Source organism: Sitophilus oryzae, unplaced genomic scaffold, assembly GCF_002938485.1.
Source record: "Sitophilus oryzae breed Bouriz unplaced genomic scaffold, Soryzae_2.0 scaffold_177_pilon_pilon, whole genome shotgun sequence".
Classification (NCBI taxonomy): domain Eukaryota; kingdom Metazoa; phylum Arthropoda; class Insecta; order Coleoptera; family Curculionidae; genus Sitophilus; species Sitophilus oryzae.
The window spans coordinates 2,797,472-2,821,092 of NW_022146479.1; the positions used below are offsets into that span (position 1 = coordinate 2,797,472).

General features: G+C 32.6%; 2 protein-coding genes across 9 annotated transcripts in view; one reads left to right on the forward strand and one right to left on the reverse strand.

Annotated features, from left to right (window-relative positions):
• Positions 1-178: 178 nt before the first annotated feature.
• LOC115882504 (pre-mRNA-processing-splicing factor 8) lies at positions 179-19,867 on the forward strand. The gene is made up of 32 exons (XM_030900588.1): positions 179-308; positions 489-868; positions 920-1,084; positions 1,800-2,004; positions 2,065-2,288; positions 2,345-2,470; positions 4,290-4,543; positions 4,873-5,047; positions 5,107-5,312; positions 6,068-6,294; positions 6,539-6,683; positions 7,214-7,395; positions 7,455-7,661; positions 7,897-8,187; positions 8,542-8,734; positions 8,878-9,304; positions 9,800-9,946; positions 10,011-10,235; positions 10,291-10,443; positions 10,524-10,721; positions 11,627-12,112; positions 12,578-12,854; positions 12,937-13,097; positions 13,550-13,741; positions 13,829-14,195; positions 14,785-15,072; positions 15,440-15,633; positions 16,068-16,337; positions 17,106-17,217; positions 17,791-18,082; positions 18,796-18,987; positions 19,472-19,867. The coding sequence occupies exons 2-32, from the start codon at positions 510-512 to the stop codon at positions 19,624-19,626; spliced, it is 7,095 nt and encodes a 2,364-aa protein (XP_030756448.1). The 5' UTR covers positions 179-308; positions 489-509; the 3' UTR covers positions 19,627-19,867.
• A 1,936-nt stretch (positions 19,868-21,803) lies between these two features.
• Positions 21,804-23,621, reverse strand: part of LOC115882567 (probable G-protein coupled receptor Mth-like 10) — a 61,229-nt gene continuing 59,411 nt past the window's right edge. For 7 of the 8 annotated variants that reach the window (XM_030900749.1, XM_030900750.1, XM_030900747.1 and 4 more), the window contains one exon: positions 21,804-22,603. In XM_030900749.1, coding sequence (XP_030756609.1) covers positions 22,408-22,603 — 196 coding nt within the window. In that variant the 3' untranslated portion in view covers positions 21,804-22,407. The remainder of the gene's footprint in view (positions 22,604-23,621) is intronic. The other variant, XM_030900751.1, reaches the window with a different exon arrangement.

Sequence of the window (23,621 nt, forward strand, 5' to 3'; positions counted from 1 at the left end):
TTAGTTCGAATTCTATTATTTTTGTTAACATAGCCACCATTTTAAATACTATAAAAAAATCAAATTGATAGAGAAAAGATAAAATGAATAAATTTTTTTAAAAATATTTAATACTTTTGAATAGGTAACCAGACATACAATCAATTATTTGATATACGTCATTTACAGGACGTTTTAAAATGGCCGGTATTTTCCAGATTGTTGGTAAATGTAAAACAAGCAACACGCTATTATCAGTTTTGTTTATAGATTAAACGTATTTTAATACTATTACACTAGTGCTGGAACATAACTTCATGATATGAAAGGTACGTTGGTAAATAAATATTAACTAGAACGATCAAAAGCGTTTCGAACTTTATTTTATCGGCATAACCTTAATACCACATTTGTTTGATTTATAATGTCAATATATCGGTACATTTAACTGATTTTACTATATGAGACGCTTAATACACTTATTAAAACGCTATTATACTGATTTTTAGAGTAATAAAACATCGTAAATAATGTCTATGCCACCGTATCTTTTGGGCCCCAATCCATGGGCCCAAATGATGGCTCAGCAGCAGTTAGCTGCGGCTCACGCTCAAGCACAAGCAGCAGCTGCTCAAGCCCACGCCCACGCTCTCCAGCAACAGATGCCTCCACCTCATCCAAAACCTGATGTAATGACCGAAGACAAACTTCAAGAAAAAGCCCAAAAATGGCATCATTTACAGTCAAAACGGTTCGCTGAGAAGCGTAAGTTAGGTTTTGTTGAGGCACAGAAGGAAGACATGCCTCCTGAGCATATTAGGAAGATTATTAGGGATCATGGTGATATGAGTAGTCGTAAATACAGACATGATAAACGTGTTTACTTGGGGTGAGTTTTTTTTTATTTAGAAGTAAAAGTTTTGGAATAATTTTTTTCTAGTGCTTTAAAATATATGCCCCATGCAGTTATGAAGCTTTTGGAGAACATGCCTATGCCTTGGGAGCAAATAAGAGATGTTAAAGTTTTATATCATATTACAGGAGCTATCACTTTTGTGAATGAGATTCCATGGGTTATAGAACCAGTTTATATTGGTCAATGGGGGTAAGTAATGTTGACATTTAGTATCGGGCAAATATGAATATCATAATGTCATCTTGATAAATAGGGAAGTTGAAAATTGATAAATTATATATGTATATAAAAAAAATTATAAATTATTCTACATACTGTTGACTACAGACTACAGATAAGGATATAAACATAGAAAAGTGGATATAAACACTGCTGACTTTGCCCAGCTTAAATATTTACTTACCGCTGAGAATTTTACTCAGCGGCTGACCGTTGCTGTGTCTCAGAAGAGACTGTTCAGGGAAGTCACTTTTTCAGCTACTCAGCCGCTGTCCATTCCTGAATGTGCCAAATGAAATTTTATTTTTTATTGGCTGAAAATTCTAGTATTCTAGATGGCTGAAAATTAGTGTACTATTGTAAATTTTATTATGTAATTTTTAATTTATTTTAAAGTAAAAACTAATGCCCTTGTTTATACCATATGATCGAGAAAAAACGGCGTCAGCGATGGCTATGGAATAAAGATCGCTGTCATTTTATATGTAAATTTATATGGGAAATGTCATTGATGTTCATTTCCCAGCCAACTGGACGCCGTTTTTTTTCGATCATACGGTATAAGGCTAATGCCTAAGTCAAATTTGAGATAAATCAAAAATAAAATAAAATACCATATGATTCAGACTTTATCTATGATACTGTCGATAATTTTTTGGCCATTTTTTTATATATTTTTTTCTAGTACAATGTGGATTATGATGAGAAGAGAAAAAAGGGATCGTAGACACTTTAAAAGAATGCGTTTTCCTCCTTTTGATGATGAAGAACCTCCATTAGATTATGCTGACAACGTCTTGGATGTTGAACCTTTAGAAGCTATCCAGATAGAGCTTGATGCTGAGGAAGATTCAGCAATCGCAAAATGGTTTTATGATCACAAACCTTTAGTGAGAATTTTAAGGTAATAATTCACTACAATTCATATATCTTTTTACTGTTATTTTTAGGTCGGTACCAAGTATGTTAATGGCTCTACCTACCGAAAATGGAACTTAAGTTTACCGATGATGGCAACGCTGTACAGATTGGCCAATCAGCTTCTCACTGATTTGGTGGATTATAATTATTTCTATTTGTTCGATACAAAAAGTTTTTTTACAGCTAAAGCATTGAACATGGCTATTCCGGGAGGTCCAAAATTTGAACCACTTATAAAGGATATGAACCCAGCGTGAGTTAATTTTATTTATTTTTGTTTAAAATGTTTTTGTGGTATAATTTTTTTAGTGATGAAGATTGGAATGAATTTAATGATATAAATAAGATTATCATTCGGCAGCCAATCAGGACAGAATATAGGATAGCTTTTCCCTATTTGTACAATAATATGCCACATTTTGTACATCTTTCTTGGTAAGTTTTTAATAAATTATTATTTTTCTTATCATTTTACTAAAATCAACAGTAGGCGGGTAAAACCTGATGAGACTATTGAATTGCATAATCATATTTTTCTGTACCAGTTGAAAAAATAAATAAATATTGCACTATCTACATTCAAATCACAAAATTATAAATTTAAATTAAAATTAACATCACAGTTTACAATCACATATAGTGAATAAAAAGATTGTTCCAGCTCTTCATTTCCACATCAAGTCTATTCTTAAACATATTGACACTTGTAGCATTTACTGGATCATACTGGCCTGTTCCAGCTATACACTACTCTATTTGTAATGAAGTTTTACGTTAAGAGCTTATTACAGTGTTTTTTGTCCAATTTATTCTTATGTCCTCTAAGGTTCACGTTTCACTGATATGGAAGATGTTCAGGACACATCCTTAGTAGCCACTTTTGATTTTGAAGGTCTTGATGAGATCGCGACGAATTCTTTGTTCATGGAGAGTTGTTAGACAAAGCCTTTTAGTCTATCCGTGAAAGAGAGTTCTCTCTTATGTTATTAAAACTATTTACCCTGGCTTAATACCTAATATTATTGTAATATTATTACCTAATATTATTGAAATATTTGTATATCTCAAAATAGGGAAAATATATCTAGGATTGTTGATATCACAACAAATTGTATTGCAAACATTTATGTTACAATATAAATTATAGTAATATCAAGATGTATCAGTGTCAGTTTTTTATAGATTATATGTCACAAACATTACATAGATTTTTTGTAACATCAAAATAAATTAAAGATCACAAAGATCTCTTCCACAGATACAATATATCTGGGAATGTTGGTATTAAATATAAATTTTTGTATCGTAACAATTTATGTCACAACATACATTATTGTAATACCAAGATGTATCAATGTAATGGATTGTGAGGATTCCATAGATCTTTGTGACATCAAAACGACTTAAACATCACAAATATATTCCATTGATCTTGTGATACCAAAGAAAAATAATATCGCAAATATCTTTGTGATGTTTAATTTGTTTTGAAAAACACAAGGAAAAAAAAATACACGTTACAATGATCTGTTCCATAGATATTTGTGATGTGTAATTAATAAGTGTTATAAAAATTTGTTTTATTAATTTATTTTGTTATATTTTGTAAATCTATTGATAATATTGTATAATTTTATTGTATCGAATTTTGTGTTGAAATTGGTTAGGAATGACGAGAAAATTCATATCTTTTTTTACTTTTTTTTATGATATTTTTACGTTTTCTACGTGCATTTTTATATCAAAAAGTAAAAGTAGAGGATAGGCATGTTTATTATCTTATACTTAAATTTGAATATCGATAAATGGCGCATAATAATATCGGCGATATATATCGATGATTAAAAAAATATCGATATTTTTGTCTGCCCCTAGTTAAAAGCGATAAAATAGTCATTTTATTGTAATTGCTTATGTACAATTATAATTAATCACATTAATTTTGCTTTGTACAATATTACCTTTAGTACAATAGCACTAGCAATGTGTGAAATAATTTTTTTGTAGGAGATATGTTCTTCATTTGAAAGATTTATAATGAAAAAGCTGATAACCTACGTACAGCTCTGTATTATTTCTTTTCATGAGTTATTCCGTATGATCGAAAAAACGGCGTCTAGTTGACTTTGAAATGACGATCGATGATATTCCCCATATATAATTTTACATATAAAATGTCAGTGATTTTCATTTCATAACCATCGACGACGCCTTTTTTTTCGATCATATTGTAATTTGGTGATTTAATTTTAAGGTATCACGCTCCAAACGTCGTCTACATTAAAACGGAAGATCCAGACTTGCCCGCGTTTTATTTTGATCCTTTGATCAATCCAATATCTCATAGACACGCTGTAAAAAGTCTGGAACCTTTGCCTGACGATGAGGAAGAATTTGTACTGGAAGAGCATATTCAGGCGTTTTTGCAAGAAACGCCTTTGTATACTGACAATACAGCTAACGGTATAGCTTTGTTGTGGGCACCAAGACCATTTAATATGAGATCAGGTAAGAATTCGTATTTTATAAGGGTCGTCCATTAATTATGTGAGGGCGTTTTTGAGGATTTTTTGATCCTCTGTCCCCCACTGGTGCAAGGTGAGATTTGTCTTGACCCCTTCCTTCTCCTAATCTCACGTGGATCTTTCTAGGAACATGTTTTGCTTTAAATTAGTATGCTTATATGTTTTATTAGTGAGATATATGCTTTTACATATTAGTGAGATTCAACTAACTTGACCCCCCTCTACCCCGATTCTCCTACGTAATTAATGTACGCCCCCTTACGAATTATTATTGGTTTATTTTTTGACACTTGTCATTTTTTTGATATTTAGGTCGTACTAGAAGGGCCATAGACGTACCACTTGTCAAATGTTGGTACATGGAACACTGCCCTCCTGGTCAGCCAGTTAAAGTCAGAGTCAGCTACCAAAAACTACTAAAATACTACGTTTTAAATGCTTTAAAACACCGACCTCCCAAACCACAAAAGAAACGTTACTTATTCAGGTTATACATTTTTTAAACCTATTTTTTTATTTTCAAAAATATCGTCAAATTATTTTTAGGTCCTTTAAATCAACGAAATTCTTCCAAACCACAACGTTGGATTGGGTTGAGGCTGGTCTACAGGTTTGTAGACAGGGTTATAACATGTTGAATCTGTTGATTCACAGGAAGAATTTGAATTATCTCCATTTAGATTATAATTTCAACTTGAAACCTGTCAAAACTCTGACGACCAAAGAAAGAAAGAAATCCAGATTCGGAAATGGTAAGTTTATGTTAATTAAAACTCTAGAGAAATCATCAAAGACCCTTTCGACTATTGGCTAATCCTCAGAGTAAGGGCTAATCGATATTCGGAATTTTGGAGTTGCGCTGTTGCGCCAGTGTCTGCCTAACAGACGAACTTATGTGAAATATACATGGATCGGTTATCTAGTTGTCTCGAACACATTGCAGGGATAGGCGATAATCTGTATATATTTTGTATGTATATAAATAAAATACTAAAACCACTAAATAATCGGAATCAGCAACTTGTTTCGTCTCTATTACTTTGAACAAGAAAGTGATTATCTGATCATGGCAAGTCCCTGTGGCTGTTAAACTGCGTTAGTGGGGTAAAATTTAAAAGTTCAGTTTTTGCAGCTTTTATTGAAAATTTATGTATTTTTCAGCATGTTTCAGCTGCGCTAAAAATCAGTTTACGGACTGTGAGTAGAATCTGCCAAACAGAGAACACTAATGTAATAATCTAACCTAACTAATTAGAGCTTTACATTTTTTAGCTTTCATTCAGAAATATATACTTTATATTGATGATGATGAGCTGCGCAGAGGTCCTGAGGTGTACAAATCTGTACGTAGACAATTTGTGTCATATTGAATATTGATTCTGGGCCAATATGATATCAAGTTGGATAATGCGCTTCTGAATTGCAAACTTACATAAATGTTCCTTTCTTTGTCTTTTTATTCAGTGGTATTTAATATTTTACCTTGTTTTTTTATTTAAATTTGTAGCTTTCCACTTGTGCAGAGAGATTCTTCGTTTGACCAAACTGATCATTGATTCGCACGTTCAATATAGATTGAACAATGTGGACGCTTTTCAATTGGCTGATGGTTTGCAGTATATTTTCGCTCACGTTGGTCAGTTGACAGGGATGTACAGATACAAATACAAACTGATGAGACAGATCAGGATGTGCAAAGATCTGAAACACTTGGTCTATTACAGATTCAACACAGTAAGTTCTGTTTTATAATATAGGTACATATAACATTTTTATTACAATTAGTTAGTATTTTTATCCGTAATTGTTAGGTGTTTTTTTCGTTTTTTACGTATATTTTAAGCAATCCAAGGCCAGAGCCTTTTTCAGATTTTTTTTATATGTATATACATACATATATATTATCTTTTTGACATATATTTTACGGTAGAAAAGGATTATCCACGATTTTGGTAATTTTCTAAATATATTATTTTAGGGCCCAGTTGGTAAGGGTCCAGGCTGTGGTTTTTGGGCACCAGGTTGGAGAGTATGGTTATTCTTCATGAGAGGCATTACACCACTGCTTGAAAGATGGCTGGGTAATCTCCTATCCCGTCAGTTCGAAGGACGTCACTCAAAAGGTAAATTATGTCTTTTTTTCAATATATTATTTATAATTGTTAATCCTTATAGCGTATGATTGAAAAAAAATGGCGTCAGACAGTTAGGGAATGACAGCCGATGATAATTTTGGCGAGGTCAAGCTCTGGACGTCATTACTCGGCCGGTACTCTTTATTTTTATTATCGCTTACTGCCAGTTGGCCGTAAGGAGGATCTAATTTATTTTTATATTGAGAAAAAATGATTTTTAAATAGTGTAGTTTAACTTTCGAGAAAATAATAATTTTTTGGAAATAGATTTGTGTGTCTGGAAACGTTCTATCCTTTTTTAATTTTTCTATAATTACTGTCGATTTTTGTCAAGTTTTATGTCAATTTTTGGTAAACGACCTGGAAATTGACCTCACCAAGATTATTATCGATTGCCCTCCAGCCCTCTTTAGCGCCGTTTTTTTTTCGATTACACGGTATTTTGTTGTCACGATTTTATCATTCCAGCTGAAACATTGTTCATCATTGGATTCATTTTTTATTTTATTAAATTATAGGTGTGGCCAAAACTGTGACCAAGCAAAGAGTCGAATCACACTTTGATCTTGAATTGCGTGCGTCAGTTATGCACGACATCGTAGACATGATGCCCGAAGGCATTAAACAAAATAAAGCCAGAACCATACTGCAACATCTCTCAGAAGCCTGGAGATGCTGGAAAGCCAACATACCTTGGAAGGTACTTTTTAAATTGTTTACTTTTTATAAATTTTAATTTTTTTGGTTATTTTTATCTAGGTTCCTGGTTTGCCAATTCCCATCGAAAACATGATCCTGAGATACGTCAAAATGAAAGCCGATTGGTGGACGAATACAGCCCATTACAACAGGGAAAGAATACGCAGAGGTGCCACAGTGGACAAAACGGTTTGCAAGAAAAATTTGGGTAGACTCACGAGATTGTATCTCAAGGCCGAACAGGAGAGGCAGCACAATTATTTGAAGGTTTGTATGACAGTGTTTTAATCTATAATTGCTATACATTTCATTACCTTCTACTTTTTTACTTATTTTTTTTTTACTTTATGCAAGGATTTGCGCGGTTAATCATGTCATGTGGGGTATTGTATGAAAGGGCTTCATTGGCAAAGTTTAAACAGATTTTTATTTTTAACGAGTCCGACTCGCACTTGTTCAGTTTTCTATATCACTACGTTTTATTACCTTCCTTTTCTTACAGGACGGTCCGTATATTTCTCCAGAAGAAGCTGTGGCAATCTACACCACCACAGTCCATTGGCTCGAATCCAGACGTTTTGCGCCTATACCTTTTCCGCCGTTATCATACAAGCACGACACGAAATTGCTGATTCTAGCCTTGGAAAGACTGAAAGAAGCTTACAGCGTCAAATCCAGACTGAATCAGAGTCAGAGAGAAGAACTGGGTCTGATTGAACAAGCTTATGACAATCCCCACGAGGCGCTGTCAAGGATTAAACGTCATTTGTTGACACAGAGGGCTTTTAAAGAAGTAAGTTGATATCTATTGGCAAACATTTTTTTTTCTTTAAATTGTGTACTCATATTTCCAAATATTTCCAAAAAGCTTTATTTAATTTTTTTTCTGGATTCTCTATTTTTTCTATTTTAAAGTCTTTTAACTGAATATGAGGTTAATAATAGGATATATTTTTTTAATATACAGGGCCACAGCTAACTAAATTTTGAGGCACGTTTTAAAAGAAAAATTATATTATTTGTATTGTGATATATTTAGACCTTATATGTTTGAATTGAAGGGCTTATTGTAATAACGTGATAAGCCACTCAACCAGAAATCAGTTTTGGTTATTTATTTTTAAAGAAGATTTATAACAATTTTTAGGTTGGTATTGAATTTATGGATTTGTACAGTCATCTGATACCTGTTTATGACGTTGAACCTTTAGAAAAAATCACTGATGCATATTTAGATCAGTATCTTTGGTATGAGGCAGACAAAAGACGACTATTTCCCCCATGGATTAAACCATCAGATACAGAACCACCACCTCTACTGGTTTATAAATGGTGCCAAGGTAAATAGTTTTATTTTATTTACTGCCTTATTGATTTCAACAAGTTATTTCTATATTTTTGTACCATTGCAGCTGACTAAAACGTTATTTTCCGTTTTTAAGGTTTTTTATTTTAGTATCTAGTATTTTTTTGTACTTTCTAGGTATAAATAATCTACAGGACGTCTGGGACGTTAACGAAGGCGAATGTAACGTACTGCTCGAATCGAAATTCGAAAAACTCTATGAAAAAATCGACCTAACCCTACTTAATCGACTGCTGCGTCTGATAGTCGATCACAACATCGCCGACTACATGACAGCCAAGAATAACGTAGTCATCAACTACAAAGACATGAACCACACTAACAGTTACGGCATTATCAGGGGCCTGCAGTTTGCTTCATTCATCACACAATACTATGGATTGGTTTTGGACTTGCTGATTTTGGGTTTGCAAAGAGCCAGTGAAATGGCAGGGCCGCCTCAGATGCCGAACGATTTTTTGACGTTCCAGGATGTGCAGACGGAGAGCTGTCATCCTATCAGACTGTACTGCAGATACGTGGATAGGATTCATATGTTTTTCAGGTAAAATGCTGTGTCAGAGTTAACAGGTTGTTACATTATTGTAATCAAAGACATTGTAACTTAAAGGATGCTAAACTATTTACATTTTATCCCGATCAAACATCGTTTTCAACATTATTGTTATTAATAGTTTTTTGGGTACCTATAGACACGGCGTAGTAAATATATGTGTAGGTATATCAGAAATTATTATATTACATTGCATTATATATTATAAATCAAAATGTTTACTATTGTGGATAAAAAACAGCAAGCCACTGAATAGATAGAAATGCCAACGAAAATCAACAGAGTTGTCATATTTATGCTCCCATCTCTTATTTTTAACTTAAAAATGTTAAAGTATGTATGATTGTAAACAAACGGTATTTTAAGAATGGAGTGATGTGCTCTCTGTAGTTAAGTGTCTTTGATTGCAACAGATCTTATTTATTAATTAAATTCATTATGAAGTTAATGAAGTATTTAAGAAACGTATAAGACGTATTTTTATAGATTCAGTGCTGAAGAAGCAAAGGATCTGATCCAAAGATACTTAACAGAACATCCAGATCCAAACAACGAGAACATTGTCGGTTACAACAACAAAAAATGCTGGCCAAGAGACGCCAGGATGAGACTGATGAAACACGACGTCAATCTGTAAGTAATTCTCCAGAATTCCCCCCAAAAATTACCTGGTTTTACAATTAAACCTTTTGTACAGGGGTCGAGCTGTGTTTTGGGACATAAAAAATCGACTTCCACGATCGGTGACTACCATACAATGGGAGAATAGTTTTGTCAGCGTTTATTCGAAGGATAATCCGAATTTGCTGTTCAATATGTGCGGGTTTGAATGCAGAATATTACCGAAATGTCGTACGCAGCATGATGAATTTACTCATAGGGATGGTGTGTGGAATTTGCAACACGAAGGAAGCAAAGAGAGGTATTTTTTTATTTTTTAAACTTTTTAAATTTTTTATTTTATTTATTTCTTACAGGACTGCACAGTGCTTCTTGAGGGTCGATGACGAATCAATGAGCAGATTCCACAACAGGGTGAGACAAATTTTGATGGCCTCAGGTTCAACCACGTTCACAAAAATCGTCAATAAATGGAACACAGCTCTGATTGGTCTGATGACATATTTCAGGTATTAAAAATTATCAAATATAACTTTGTTCTATTTTTATATAATTTACTATACAATGTTTTTTTTTGTTTTCTTTACAGAGAGGCTGTTGTAAACACTCAAGAGCTGCTTGATTTGCTTGTAAAGTGCGAAAATAAAATTCAGACTCGTATCAAGATAGGTTTGAACTCGAAAATGCCCAGTCGTTTCCCCCCGGTTGTATTTTACACGCCCAAAGAATTGGGAGGCTTAGGAATGTTATCCATGGGTCACGTATTGATTCCACAATCAGATTTAAGGTAAAAAAATAATATCTTTATTTGTTAGTTTTTTTTAGTTTTTTTCATTTCTTAGTTTATTCATTTTTTTGTTCCTTAGTTTATTGTCTTTCTTTGTTTCTTTGTTTCTTACTTCCTTATCTTTTTTTTAGTTATTAAAAAATAATAATAAGAGAAACATTTTGTTAAACAAAACTGATATAATTATAAATAATGTCTCTGTCTCTGATGCATGTTAATTTCTTCAAACAAGACTTCTGGGTTTTTCGCAACGGAGACCAATTTATCACCTTTAAGGTGCGCGCGCACTGAATCGGTACCAGTCCGGCGAAAAACGGCGAAGGCGGTGACTCGACTATCGTAGATAGGCAGAGGTAGGAATCTGGCCTCTACAGGCCGAAATGTTCTAGTGGACGCCGGCGCCGTCTATATGTACGATGGTCGCAGTCGCTTTTGCTGGTCGGTCCGATCCGATGCAGTGCGCGCAGAGCTTTAGTTTACTAATAAAACAAAATTTTCCTCCATTTAACGTTAAAAGATACAAATCACATGTAATGACACAAACCAAATTGCAAAAGCAATATCGCAAATATTTATCATTTTCTACAACTCTGGTTATTTTACATAATTTGACACAAATAATACCTTTAATTTGACGAGAGTTTGACAAGTTTGATAAATCTAAGGTCGATTTCATACGCAGATGCGTCCGTGCGTCATTCACTGTTTCGGAACTCCACTCATATTGAAATATGTTCTGTCATTCTTGAAATAAATTAATTTCATAAGTCATCTTCTGTCTGTGTACGGACCTGAAATTTTTCCTGACACATAAAAAAGAGTAAACTTTTATTTCACTCTGAAAATATCAAAAATCTAATATGATTTTTTGCCCATCTCTAATTTAAAGCGACTATATTCTCTAGGTGGTCCAAACAAACTGACGTAGGCATCACTCATTTCCGGTCTGGTATGAGCCACGACGAAGACCAGCTCATTCCTAATCTCTATCGATACATCCAGCCGTGGGAATCGGAATTTATCGATTCCCAAAGAGTTTGGGCCGAGTACGCCCTAAAACGTCAAGAAGCCAACGCTCAAAACCGACGATTAACCTTGGAAGACCTTGAAGATTCTTGGGACAGGGGAATACCCAGGATAAACACTTTGTTCCAGAAAGACAGGCATACTTTGGCGTACGACAAAGGTTGGAGAATAAGGACCGAGTTTAAGCAGTACCAGGTTTTGAAACAGAATCCGTTCTGGTGGACTCACCAGCGACACGACGGCAAACTTTGGAACTTGAATAATTACAGGACTGACATGATACAGGCTTTGGGTGGAGTTGAAGGTATTTTGGAACATACTCTGTTCAAAGGAACGTATTTTCCTACTTGGGAAGGTCTTTTCTGGTAAGTTGATAAACTCTGCATCATATACAGTGTGTCTTTAAATAATTGAAAATATTTTAACTGGTAGCTCGTGGGTCCATGGGGTTTTTAAGCAAGAAAAATTGTTGAAAAAAATTCAGTGCTACTGGTTTGCTCTTCCTGAAATGTCTTGACAGTGTATGCAATGCTGCCACCTCCTACATTATCTGACTGTGTACATTGCAATGTTGCCACCTCCTACATTATTTGCATTTAAGGGTTTATAAGTTCACAGTAATTTTCATTTTATAAAGAATAAATTATGAAAATTAAATGACTCTTATTTTCAATTTATTTTAAAAATTATAATTTGAAAATATGTTTTTGTTTCTAGATATAACTTACTTTTGAACATTTTGCAGTTGTTTAAAGAACACACTGTATCTGTGTATTATTTTGATTAATTTGAAACTTTCTTTTAACAATTTTTTCGTTATATTTTTTCAGGGAAAAAGCCTCAGGATTCGAGGAATCAATGAAATACAAAAAACTAACCAACGCCCAACGTTCTGGTTTGAATCAAATCCCTAATCGACGTTTCACTTTGTGGTGGTCGCCCACCATCAACAGAGCCAACGTCTACGTCGGTTTCCAGGTCCAACTTGATTTAACTGGCATTTTCATGCACGGCAAAATTCCAACATTGAAGATATCCCTGATCCAGATTTTCAGAGCTCACTTGTGGCAAAAGGTTCACGAGTCTATCGTTATGGATCTTTGTCAAGTAAGATTTATTTTATAAGGGATTTTATTGATTAAAAAAAAATTTATTATTTTTTTTTGCTATGTAAAACATTTTTTTATAGGTTTTTGATCAAGAATTGGACGCTCTGGAAATAGAGACTGTCCAGAAAGAAACTATCCATCCTAGAAAGTCGTACAAGATGAATTCTTCGTGCGCTGATATACTGTTGTTTTCTGCTTATAAGTGGAACGTTTCGAGACCATCTTTATTAGCTGACACAAAGTAAGATTTTAATTCATTACATATATTTGTTTTTTTAAATTGCATTACATTTTATATAAGTTAGGTTTTTTATAAAAGGTTTTGTTTTAAAAAACTGAGCTTTGAATTTTCCAAAAAAGATTGATTACTTTTTATAATAACATACAATTACACGTAAAAAATGTTGCTGAAAACTAAAAATCTTTTACTTTAGTACATTTTTTAAGTTTACGTTTTTTTGTTTTGTAGAAAAGTTTTGATTGTTCTTTTTTTTGTAATTTTATGAGATAGTATGAATAACAGAATCAAATGTTGAGAACCGCTGGAATTACTAGAAGTAATTGAGTGATTGAGCCTGTTGCCAAGTGTCTTAATTTAGATATACATGTACAATTTTTTAAATTATGTTGTTTTTTATAGAAACTTTCTCATTGGTCAGTGGTTTTATTATATATTCTTCTTAAATTTCTTAGAGATACTATGGACAATACAACCACTCAAAAATATTGGATAGACGTACAACTCAGATGGGGAGATTACGATTCCCATGACATCGAACGTTACGCTAGAGCCAAATTCTTGGACTATACCACAGATAACATGTCAATATATCCTTCACCTACTGGCGTCTTGATTGCTATCGATCTTGCTTATAACCTCCACAGGTAAGAAACAGACTTAGTTTAGAAACTGACTTCACTTTATCCAAAATTATCCTAATTTTTACAAAAAAAAATGTTTTCTAATTCCAGCGCCTATGGTAATTGGTTCCCCGGTTGCAAACCACTCATCCAGCAAGCCATGGCTAAAATAATGAAAGCCAATCCTGCCCTCTATGTCTTAAGGGAACGTATACGCAAAGCCCTACAATTATATTCGAGTGAACCTACTGAACCTTACTTATCCAGTCAGAATTACGGTGAATTATTCTCCAATCAAATTATTTGGTTCGTTGACGATACCAACGTATACAGGGTGACCATTCACAAGACGTTTGAGGGTAATCTGACTACCAAACCCATTAATGGGGCTATTTTTATTTTCAACCCTAGGACGGGTCAACTGTTCTTGAAGATCATTCATACGTCTGTGTGGGCCGGACAGAAACGTTTGGGTCAGGTAAGTTAAAAAAAAAGAAAAATTGAGAAAAAACAAAAACAATACAAAACATTTTTTAAATTAATAATAAAATTTTGAGAATCGCTGGAATCGGTAGAAGTAAGCGTTCCTTGTTGCCAAATCTTTGCGCTTTGATAATTGCCTATTATTTTGGTACATTTTTTAACTTGCGTTATTTTTTTATACATACAAGAGGGCTTCTTACACTTTCTGCTTTGTTTTTAAATTTCCTTGAGATATTAAGGACAACACTGTATATAGTCCAGTTATTACCCTTTTTAAATTATTAATGAAACGCTGAAAATGTAGGGAACAAAATCATAATTAAGAATCAAATATTAGTACTCAGATCAATATTATTTTTGTACATTTTAATGATTAATATTTTTACACATTTTAAGCTTACGTTATTTTTATAAAATACTTTTTGTTGTTTTTTTCTTAATATTCTCTTGAAATACTAAGAACGATTATGAGGGGTTACGTAAATTAACAAAAAAAAACAGAAAAGAAATAAAAACAAACCAAATATAAAATAAACAATTGAAAAATAAAAACAAAAAAAAATTGAAATAATTTTTTTATTTAGTTGGCCAAATGGAAAACAGCTGAAGAAGTCGCTGCTCTCATCCGATCTCTACCAGTAGAAGAACAACCAAAACAAATTATTGTGACAAGAAAAGGCATGTTGGATCCTTTGGAAGTCCATCTTCTGGACTTCCCCAATATCGTCATCAAAGGCTCCGAATTACAGCTGCCTTTCCAGGCCTGCCTGAAGATAGAAAAATTCGGCGATTTGATTCTGAAGGCCACGGAACCTCAGATGGTCTTGTTCAATCTCTATGATGATTGGTTGAAGACTATATCGTCGTATACCGTAAGTTACCTTTCTAAAATATACTTTTTCGAGTAGTATAATGCAGTGGTGGCTACTGGGTTCTGAAGAAGGGTGCTTCAGCTGCCACTGATATAATGTATATAAATAATATATAATAACGTATATGCTATTGAGAGTATGAATCAATCATCAACTTTATTTTTTTTAAATACGGACCTGAATTTTTATTTTCCTTTTTAAAAGCTTGAGTCCTCCCAAATACAACGAAGTAGCCACACACCGTAGGCAAAAATTAAACATTATTTTTAAATGACGTCATAATAATGTTACAAAATTTCAGTTCCAGTATATCTGTTGCTGAATTTCTTGACATTGACAGATGGTGTTTAAATTTTCTTGTTTATAGGCTTTTTCGAGACTGATTCTGATTTTGAGAGCGCTCCACGTGAATACAGAGCGGACCAAAGTTATTTTGAAACCTGATAAGACCACCATTACTGAAGCGCATCATATTTGGCCTACTCTTTCTGATGATGAATGGATCAAGGTGGAGGTGCAGCTTAAGGATCTTATTTTGGCCGATTACGGAAAGAAGAACAAGTAAGTGATCATTATACAGTGTGTCGCATTGTTTTCTTTACTTTAAATCGATGGGGTTTTTGAAATGATGAGCTGCGCAGGGGTCCTGAAGTCTACAAATCTGTATGTAGACAATTTGTGCTGAGTTGGCTCTGGGTCGATGAGGTATCAAATTGGATAATGCGCTTCTGAACTTATAGTATGTACAAAAAAAATTAGCAATAAAAAGAATTTTAGCAATAGTTTATTTTTTTTTTTTAAGTTTGATGCCCTCTAACGGACAAACGAAGCACTTTTGTTTAGAGGTAAATTGTGTCCAATGAACTTATTTTGATTTCAAAAATATATAGTAGTTCTGTGTCCACGGAATATTGGTATACCCTGTATAATTGTATTAGTAGTAACAAATACTGTACTGACACTTGTGTGATTTAGCTTCTTTCATTAATTTTCAGCGTTAATGTGGCTTCGCTCACCCAATCCGAAATTCGGGACATCATCCTGGGTATGGAGATCAGCGCACCCTCGGCACAGAGACAGCAAATCGCCGAAATCGAGAAACAGACCAAAGAACAGTCTCAGTTGACAGCTACCACTACCAGAACTGTCAATAAGCACGGTGACGAAATCATCACTAGTACTACCAGCAATTATGAGACGCAAACCTTCAGTTCAAAGACAGAATGGAGAGTTCGTGCTATATCGGCTACGAATTTACATCTTCGGTAAGTAAAAACTTAAGCTCCGTCTAGACATAACGATTTAGATGTCAGAGTTGCTTGTAAGTTAACACGGAAGACTGTCTAAAAAATGGCTGCAGTTCTACAGACTGTTTTCCGCTAGCATAATAACTAAGATATATAGCTAAACTAGCATATACACTGGAAGTTATATCTGCGTTTTTCTCAATTATAGCATTGTGTTTGATGAAGTTGAAACCAAAAAAAAAATATGTATTTTTACTTTTAAATTATGGTTTAAATTTAAGTAATTTTTAATTTAGTAAGTAAGTTTAAAATCATCTCTAGACGAATTTGGAAACTTTTTTTTTGGGAAACTATGCAAAAATATTAGATTTTTAAAGGTCGCTTATTATAGATGCTGTAATATATCCAGTATTATTTTTTGTAAATCCCGTAGATCCTCTAGACGGCCTTCCGTCTTAGTTCAATTCAAGTAAAACGTTCTTTTTTCGTCTTCACACAAGTTTTTACTTGATACGTTTTGACTGACAGGCAAAATGTTATGTGTAGACAGGCCTTTAGTTTTTTCATGGCGGTTTTTGTTGTTATTAATGATGAGCTGCGCAGGGGTCCTGAAGTCTACAATAATGTATGTAGAAAACTTGTGTCATATTGACTCTGGGTTGATATGGTATCAAGTTGGATAATGCGCTTCTGAATTACCTTATAATCACTCAGGAATTGTAATTTGTAATATTTATCTAAGTTAAAAAGAGGAGGTTTTTACTCATATTTATGTTTTTTTTTCAGTACAAACCATATATACGTCAGTTCAGATGACATCAAGGAGACAGGCTACACTTACATTCTTCCAAAGAACGTTCTCAAGAAATTCGTCACAATATCAGATCTACGAGCTCAGGTAAGAAATAATTATTATTTTTTTCTAAATTCAGATTAATTTAATTACTAGATTAATCATATTTCTACAATTATTTTTATTATTGGAAGCTCACTACAACTTTTATTAAGGTTTAAAGATTTGGGTTACAAAATAATCAAATATTTAAAAAGGGTTTTACACCATTTTTAAATATACATTTTTCAATGTTTTATAGTTAAATCTATTTGGTGCAGTCGGTAGGATTGCATATTTTTACATTTTTTTATCATAGTAATTTGGAAAATTATTTTTATTATGAATTACCCGCTTGGGTTAAAAAATATACAAAGGTTTTAAAAGGTTTTGCGTTTGTTATTTTTGAATATACACATTTTTATAGGAGTTTAAAAAATATTTTTTATTAACATTTGCATGTTTGTATTAATAAATACACAAAGATCTGGAAATATTTTAAATACATTTTTTGGTGATTAAAATTATCTGGCGCAGTCGATAGGATCACAAAACATACAGAAAATTGTCTTTTTGATAGTTAGAAGAAGAATTTGTCTCTGATGCATATTTTTTTATGTTAATAATTTTTCTTTTCAGATATGCGCCTTTTTGTACGGCGTGAGCCCTCCAGATAACCCCCAGGTCAAAGAATTGAGGTGCTTGGTGTTGGCTCCACAATGGGGTACTCATCAGACAGTCCATTTGCCTAATACGCCACCCAATCATCCTTTCTTGAAGGATATGGAGCCGCTAGGTTGGATCCATACCCAGCCCAATGAACTACCGCAACTTTCTCCGCAAGATATTACCACCCACGCTAAGTTTATGACAGATAATCCTGCTTGGGATGGAGAGAAGACTATTATTATTACCTGTTCCTTTACCCCAGGTAATTTGACAATATTCAGGATTTTAAATTATTAAACAGTTAGCAGAACGACGACGACTTTGTTGATTGTAAGGGCGGGGGAAGTTAATCAGTGATGTGATAATGATGAGCTGCGCAGGGGTCCTGAAGTCTACAAATCTGTATGTAGACAACTTGTGCCATATTGACTCTGGGTCGATATGGTATCAAGTTGGATAATGCGCGTCTGAATTACAAAAATATATTACAAATACTTGTAGCAAATATAGTTTCTATACAACCATCCATAAAATATACGATTTTCGAAGAATAAAAATATCTTGCGCAGTCGATAGGATTAAACGAGCCTTGATAAAAACATATAAATAAAAACAAAACAAAACAATTGTGAACTATTGATTTTTAATAGAGATTATATGTAAAATTATTTAAAACTTTTCTATAATTGTTTATAAGGTTTAAGTTTCTATTGAATAAAACAAGTAATAATTAAAGTTAATGATAATTATTTTTTTGGATGTTAAAATGCAGTTGGCGCACTCCGATAGGATTAGCGTAAGAACAAAAAAAACTCGTATAAAAACTATATAAAAAACACGTATTTTAGTTAAAAAGCTACTAGTTGAGAAAAGTTGATCTTTAATAGATTAAAAAATAAAGAATTACAATTTTATGTGCGTAGATGCTCAATTTTTGGTAATTAAGTTATTCATGTTTCTATTTGATATTTTCAGGTTCTTGTTCATTGACTGCTTACAAACTGACACCTTCCGGTTTTGAGTGGGGTAAACAAAATACAGATAAAGGCAACAACCCCAAGGGTTACTTACCAAGTCACTACGAAAAGGTTCAGATGTTGCTGTCAGATAGGTTCACAGGGTTCTTTATGGTACCTTCACAAGGACCGTGGAATTACAACTTTATGGGTAAGTTTACAGAGTAAATATATGTATGGAAATACCATTTCTGTTAGAATTTTTTCTACATCTGTAGCTCGTTTCCAAACTATAAAAACAATTGTTTTCGGAAGTTTTTATATAATTTTACTATAGAGGCTTTTTGCTGTTTTAAGTTAGTGATGATGAGTTGCGCAGGGGTCCTGAAGTCTACAAATCTGTATGTAGACAACTTGTACTAAATTGACTCTGGGTTGATAAGGTATCAAGTTGGATAATGCGCTTCTGAATTACAAAAAAAATCTAGCAGGTAACAGTATTTGCTACAAGCAAGCTAACTAATCGCCCAATTCAACAGCATATTGCTAAAATCATTATTAAAAGATTAAAATATTAAGTATGATCACCATATTTACCTGATTTCACCCTATGTGATTTCATGTGTATTTTTTTAATTTTTGTATTTTTGTTTTTTTATTATTTTCTATGTGATTGTATTTTACTTCTATTTTAGGCGTGCGTCACGATCCTAGCATGAAGTATGAACTTCAGCTGGCCAATCCAAAGGAGTTTTACCACGAAGTGCATAGACCGGCGCACTTCCTCAATTTCTCTTCGTTGGAGGATGCCGACGGTGCGGGAGCCGATGGAGAAAATTCTTTTGCATAAAAAGTAAAATGTTCAGTTATTTTAGTAGATAGTATGTAGGATTAAGGGGTCAGAGCCTGACTATTATGTGTAAAAAAAGTAAAATAGTTTGACCCTTTTTTTTTAAATCTATAATAGTTCTTATTCATATAATTTTTAATTTTAAATTAGATTGTTTTAAAGTTTTGTATATATTAATTAGGTTATTTTGAAATTGCGGTAAATTTGTTTAAGTTAATTAAAATAAAATTTCTATACAGAATAAAGATTGCTTTTTTTTATACATGGTCAGTCTTCAATAAGCGCAAATATTTTCAGGGCTGGTATATTGATATAATAAATATATTATCTCTTCGCTGTTGTTTAAATAAGTTCAAATAGCTGAGTTATTTTACTTTGAAAATTTGAAAAAAATATTTTTTTTGAGATCAAATTCTGAGAACACATCTATTTTCTACTACCTATTTGAATCTCACCCTGTATGAGTGGTCTGGAATTTTTAAATATACATTTTTCCGAGAATATAAAATATGGCACAAAAAAAATGGCGGCAACTGACGAAAAATTCACTTTCTAAGCTTATTTAAAATTAATTTTAAACACTTATTTTCACAGACGATCAAAACTAAAGAATTTAAATTAACTATTGATGCGGTAAGACGGATATTGTGCATTTAGAGTGATAAAAAAGATGCTAAACGTTTGCTTAGAGCGAAAAAAAAATTAAATATACTATTTTACACTATATTTAAATATCATTTTACATCAGAATATATCTATATAGTATTAAAAAAAACTTAAATCTATTAGATTTTACGTTACTAATATGCATTTTATTTCTATTTAAAAACAAATCTGTCAGAACGAGGCAATCTATTTTGTAATATTTAGGGAGGAAAATATATAAAACAGGTATCCTAATTCTTGGAATTACTTTATATTATATAATATGTATATAAAGTTTTTTATAGTTTATATAAACATATATGGCCAATATTTTTCTTGAGAAAAGGGCATCAAAATAAGCGTCGATTATACATATTTATTTTTTATTCTTTACATAGTTAATAAAAGCTTAACTCAATATTAACTCAGCTAACTAAAATATTTATACTTATGATCTTATTAAAGTAAAGTACAAAATTAAATTATACACTAATTTGACTAGAAATTACATTTATTTTATGTAATAAAAAATTAAACTTACAACATATAAAAGCTTATATTTATGTTTTTGATAATTTTTAAGTAAAAGCTTCCAAAAAATAAAGCGTTTGGCTCAATAATATGAGAATTTTTGTTAAAAATAATAATAAAAAAATGTAAGAAAATAAAAGTAAAGTTAAGCTAAATTAAAGTGGAGAAACGTCATCAAACTGTCAAATTTGAATATTAGGAACCCAAACTTGTTTATAAAAGGGTGTCTTGTATATATAGGTTTGGCTTGGTTTTTGAATAAAACAGTTACTGGTTATTTTTAAATTGTTTAAAAGTTTTCAAGTATTGTTTCACAGCGTATGTACACATATTTTTAAGTAACTTTGACATTGCTTGATGACGCTCTATCCTATGATTATATCCGATAAGTAGTGACATCAAAAGATATACAATTAACAATACACCGAATACACAATACGAACAATACACAGAATCTTAATACTTGGCTCGATTTGTTCGTTTATTTTGAACCCTGAGCATTAGCGTAACTAGCAATTTATACTGGGGTGGGCCTGGGGGCTGGGGTTGAGCTCAGGGGGCCTAGGGCTTTGTTTTTTTAAATGAAAAAATAATTTTAAAATACACATTTTTTGAATAAAACGTTTACATGAATTTCTCTATCAATAAATTTTGTAGACTTGGTTATCAAACCGTGTTCCCGTAGATTACTTAAATACCTACAAATTTTCTAAAAAAAATAAAAATTAACATATTTTTTGAACACAACAAAATAATATTAACTAAACAAAACTAGAAAACGTCATTTTTACTGCATCACAAGCAAATAAAAATTAATATGTAGCCAAGAGTCATAATTCAGGATTTCTCTGGGGGGTGCCCAGCAGTACCAGGGGGGGTCCCGGACCCCCAGTCACCCCTGCAGTTATGCCAATGACTGAGCATAGTTCAAGCGATTGTTCTTCTCTGGTTCAAATATCAATATTGATAGACGAAGAATGTTATTAATGGGAATTATGATATTATAGGAAGTAGTTTAAAACTTAAAAGTTCTTAGTATTAAAAAAATATTTTAAAACAGAGACATTATTATGATGTAAGATAATTTAAAGGCACTCCAAGATACGTATTACGTATCAGTAAACGCAAGTGAATTTCACTGCGCAAGCGTACATGTCAAACGATACGCTGGGAAACTTGAAAACCTCAACTAGACCAGGAAAAGTGGCAATGGGATGTGATACTTGTATTACCATATCTTTTCCAATAGAGTTAGGATAAAATAAAAACGAAATCGGTAAATTTCGGTTCTTCCCAAAATATCTTTGGAAGTAATTCTCTGATTTAATCATCTTTTGGGAAGATTTCGATAGACATCCAAAAAATGACAGAAAATACAATTTGCCTGTGAAAGCCTGTGATTAACGTGACATACACAACTGTCACTGTCAGGGATTCTCTCATTGGACAGACTTAAATAGTCTTTAAATGAAAAATACTTAAGGACTATATTTTAGAATGAAAGTTTCTGAACTCAAATCGTTATGACGAAGTGTATTGCTGGTTGTATACCCGTTTGGCGTCATACTTATTGATATCATCAAAGAAAAAAAGAAAAAAATACATTTATGATCGATGTAGAGGTATTTCTTCGTTTCTATTATTTCGATTAATTGCACTGGTCCTGTCGTTGATGGTTGTTCGGTCTGTAAGATGGGTGTCAGCTGATGAGTAGTTTGTTGAAGAGTAATGGCTGGTGCGAGTATCCGTGGTAGAAGTGACAGCCCTGGCAAGGTGCGGTTTTCCCATAAGGTTGTAGTAGCTGAAAATGAAATCAAAAAGTTTTTGTTGTTACAACCTCCACCAGAAGTAAATAAAAACGACTTTGTTAAATATAATGTTTGTAGGAGTATCATGCTAATGATTCTTTCTCGAAATTTTCAATACACAGGATGATACAGTCTTTTCAAATTTTGTATGACCAGTGGGGCTTGGTTTTGATGCTGTGTATCAAATTACGTTCTAATACCTCTAAAACTTGTGACTTAAATAGGTTTTTTTACCATCCTGTATAATGAAAGTAAATGTAGGTAACTTATTTCACATTTTAGCAAGCATTTTCTACTGATTCGTGTATAAAAAGGAATACGTATGCCAATTTTTGTTTGTCGTACATATACTAGATAACAGATTTCTTCTTTTTTGATTTTTTTTGTAATTGTTTATTTTAATTTTTGAATTGTTTATGTTATTTATATCTAGACTTGGTTTGGTTTGATCGAAAATTATACAGTTATAAATTATAAAAGGTTCCTTAACTTTTATAATTTAATTTTTTCTACAGGTAATATCCTTCTTTATATTATACAAGGATAATATTGTTGCCAAAATGTAAAATAAATTACCGCTAAATAGTTATTACATATAATTTCTAGTTTAAATAACATGCTTATAACAACTTATAAGCACAAGCAAGAAATGCATGCCATATTATGCTATATTATGTAAGCCACATAAAAACACACACACACACGCAAACTTTAATACCTACTTTACCACCTACACTCATGCAACTGGTTAAAAAAATTTGACTTCAGCGGTGATTCCCAAATATAAAATGTGTAAATATTGTAATAAACTGGTTCTGTTAAATTAATCTCAGACAATTATAATATTTTTGGTTTGAACCAACAATTTAAATATTATAGGATAACCTTTTTTCTGAGAATCAACATTGAGTCTGCGACTACTATTTCATCGTTTTTAATTCTGAGACTATGGTGCTAATCTGTAGCCAAACTGTGAAACTGGTCCATGACAGTTTTTGTTTGAGATAATCA

Excerpts from the sequence above, each read along its gene's own strand:
- LOC115882504 (XM_030900588.1), top strand. The coding sequence starts at position 510 with ATGTCTATGCCACCGTATCTTTTGGGCCCCAATCCATGGGCCCAAATG. Across the intron at positions 5,048-5,106 it reads AAGAAACGTTACTTATTCAG|GTCCTTTAAATCAACGAAAT; the intron begins GTTATACATTTT and ends AATTATTTTTAG. Across the intron at positions 7,396-7,454 it reads AAGCCAACATACCTTGGAAG|GTTCCTGGTTTGCCAATTCC; the intron begins GTACTTTTTAAA and ends ATTTTTATCTAG.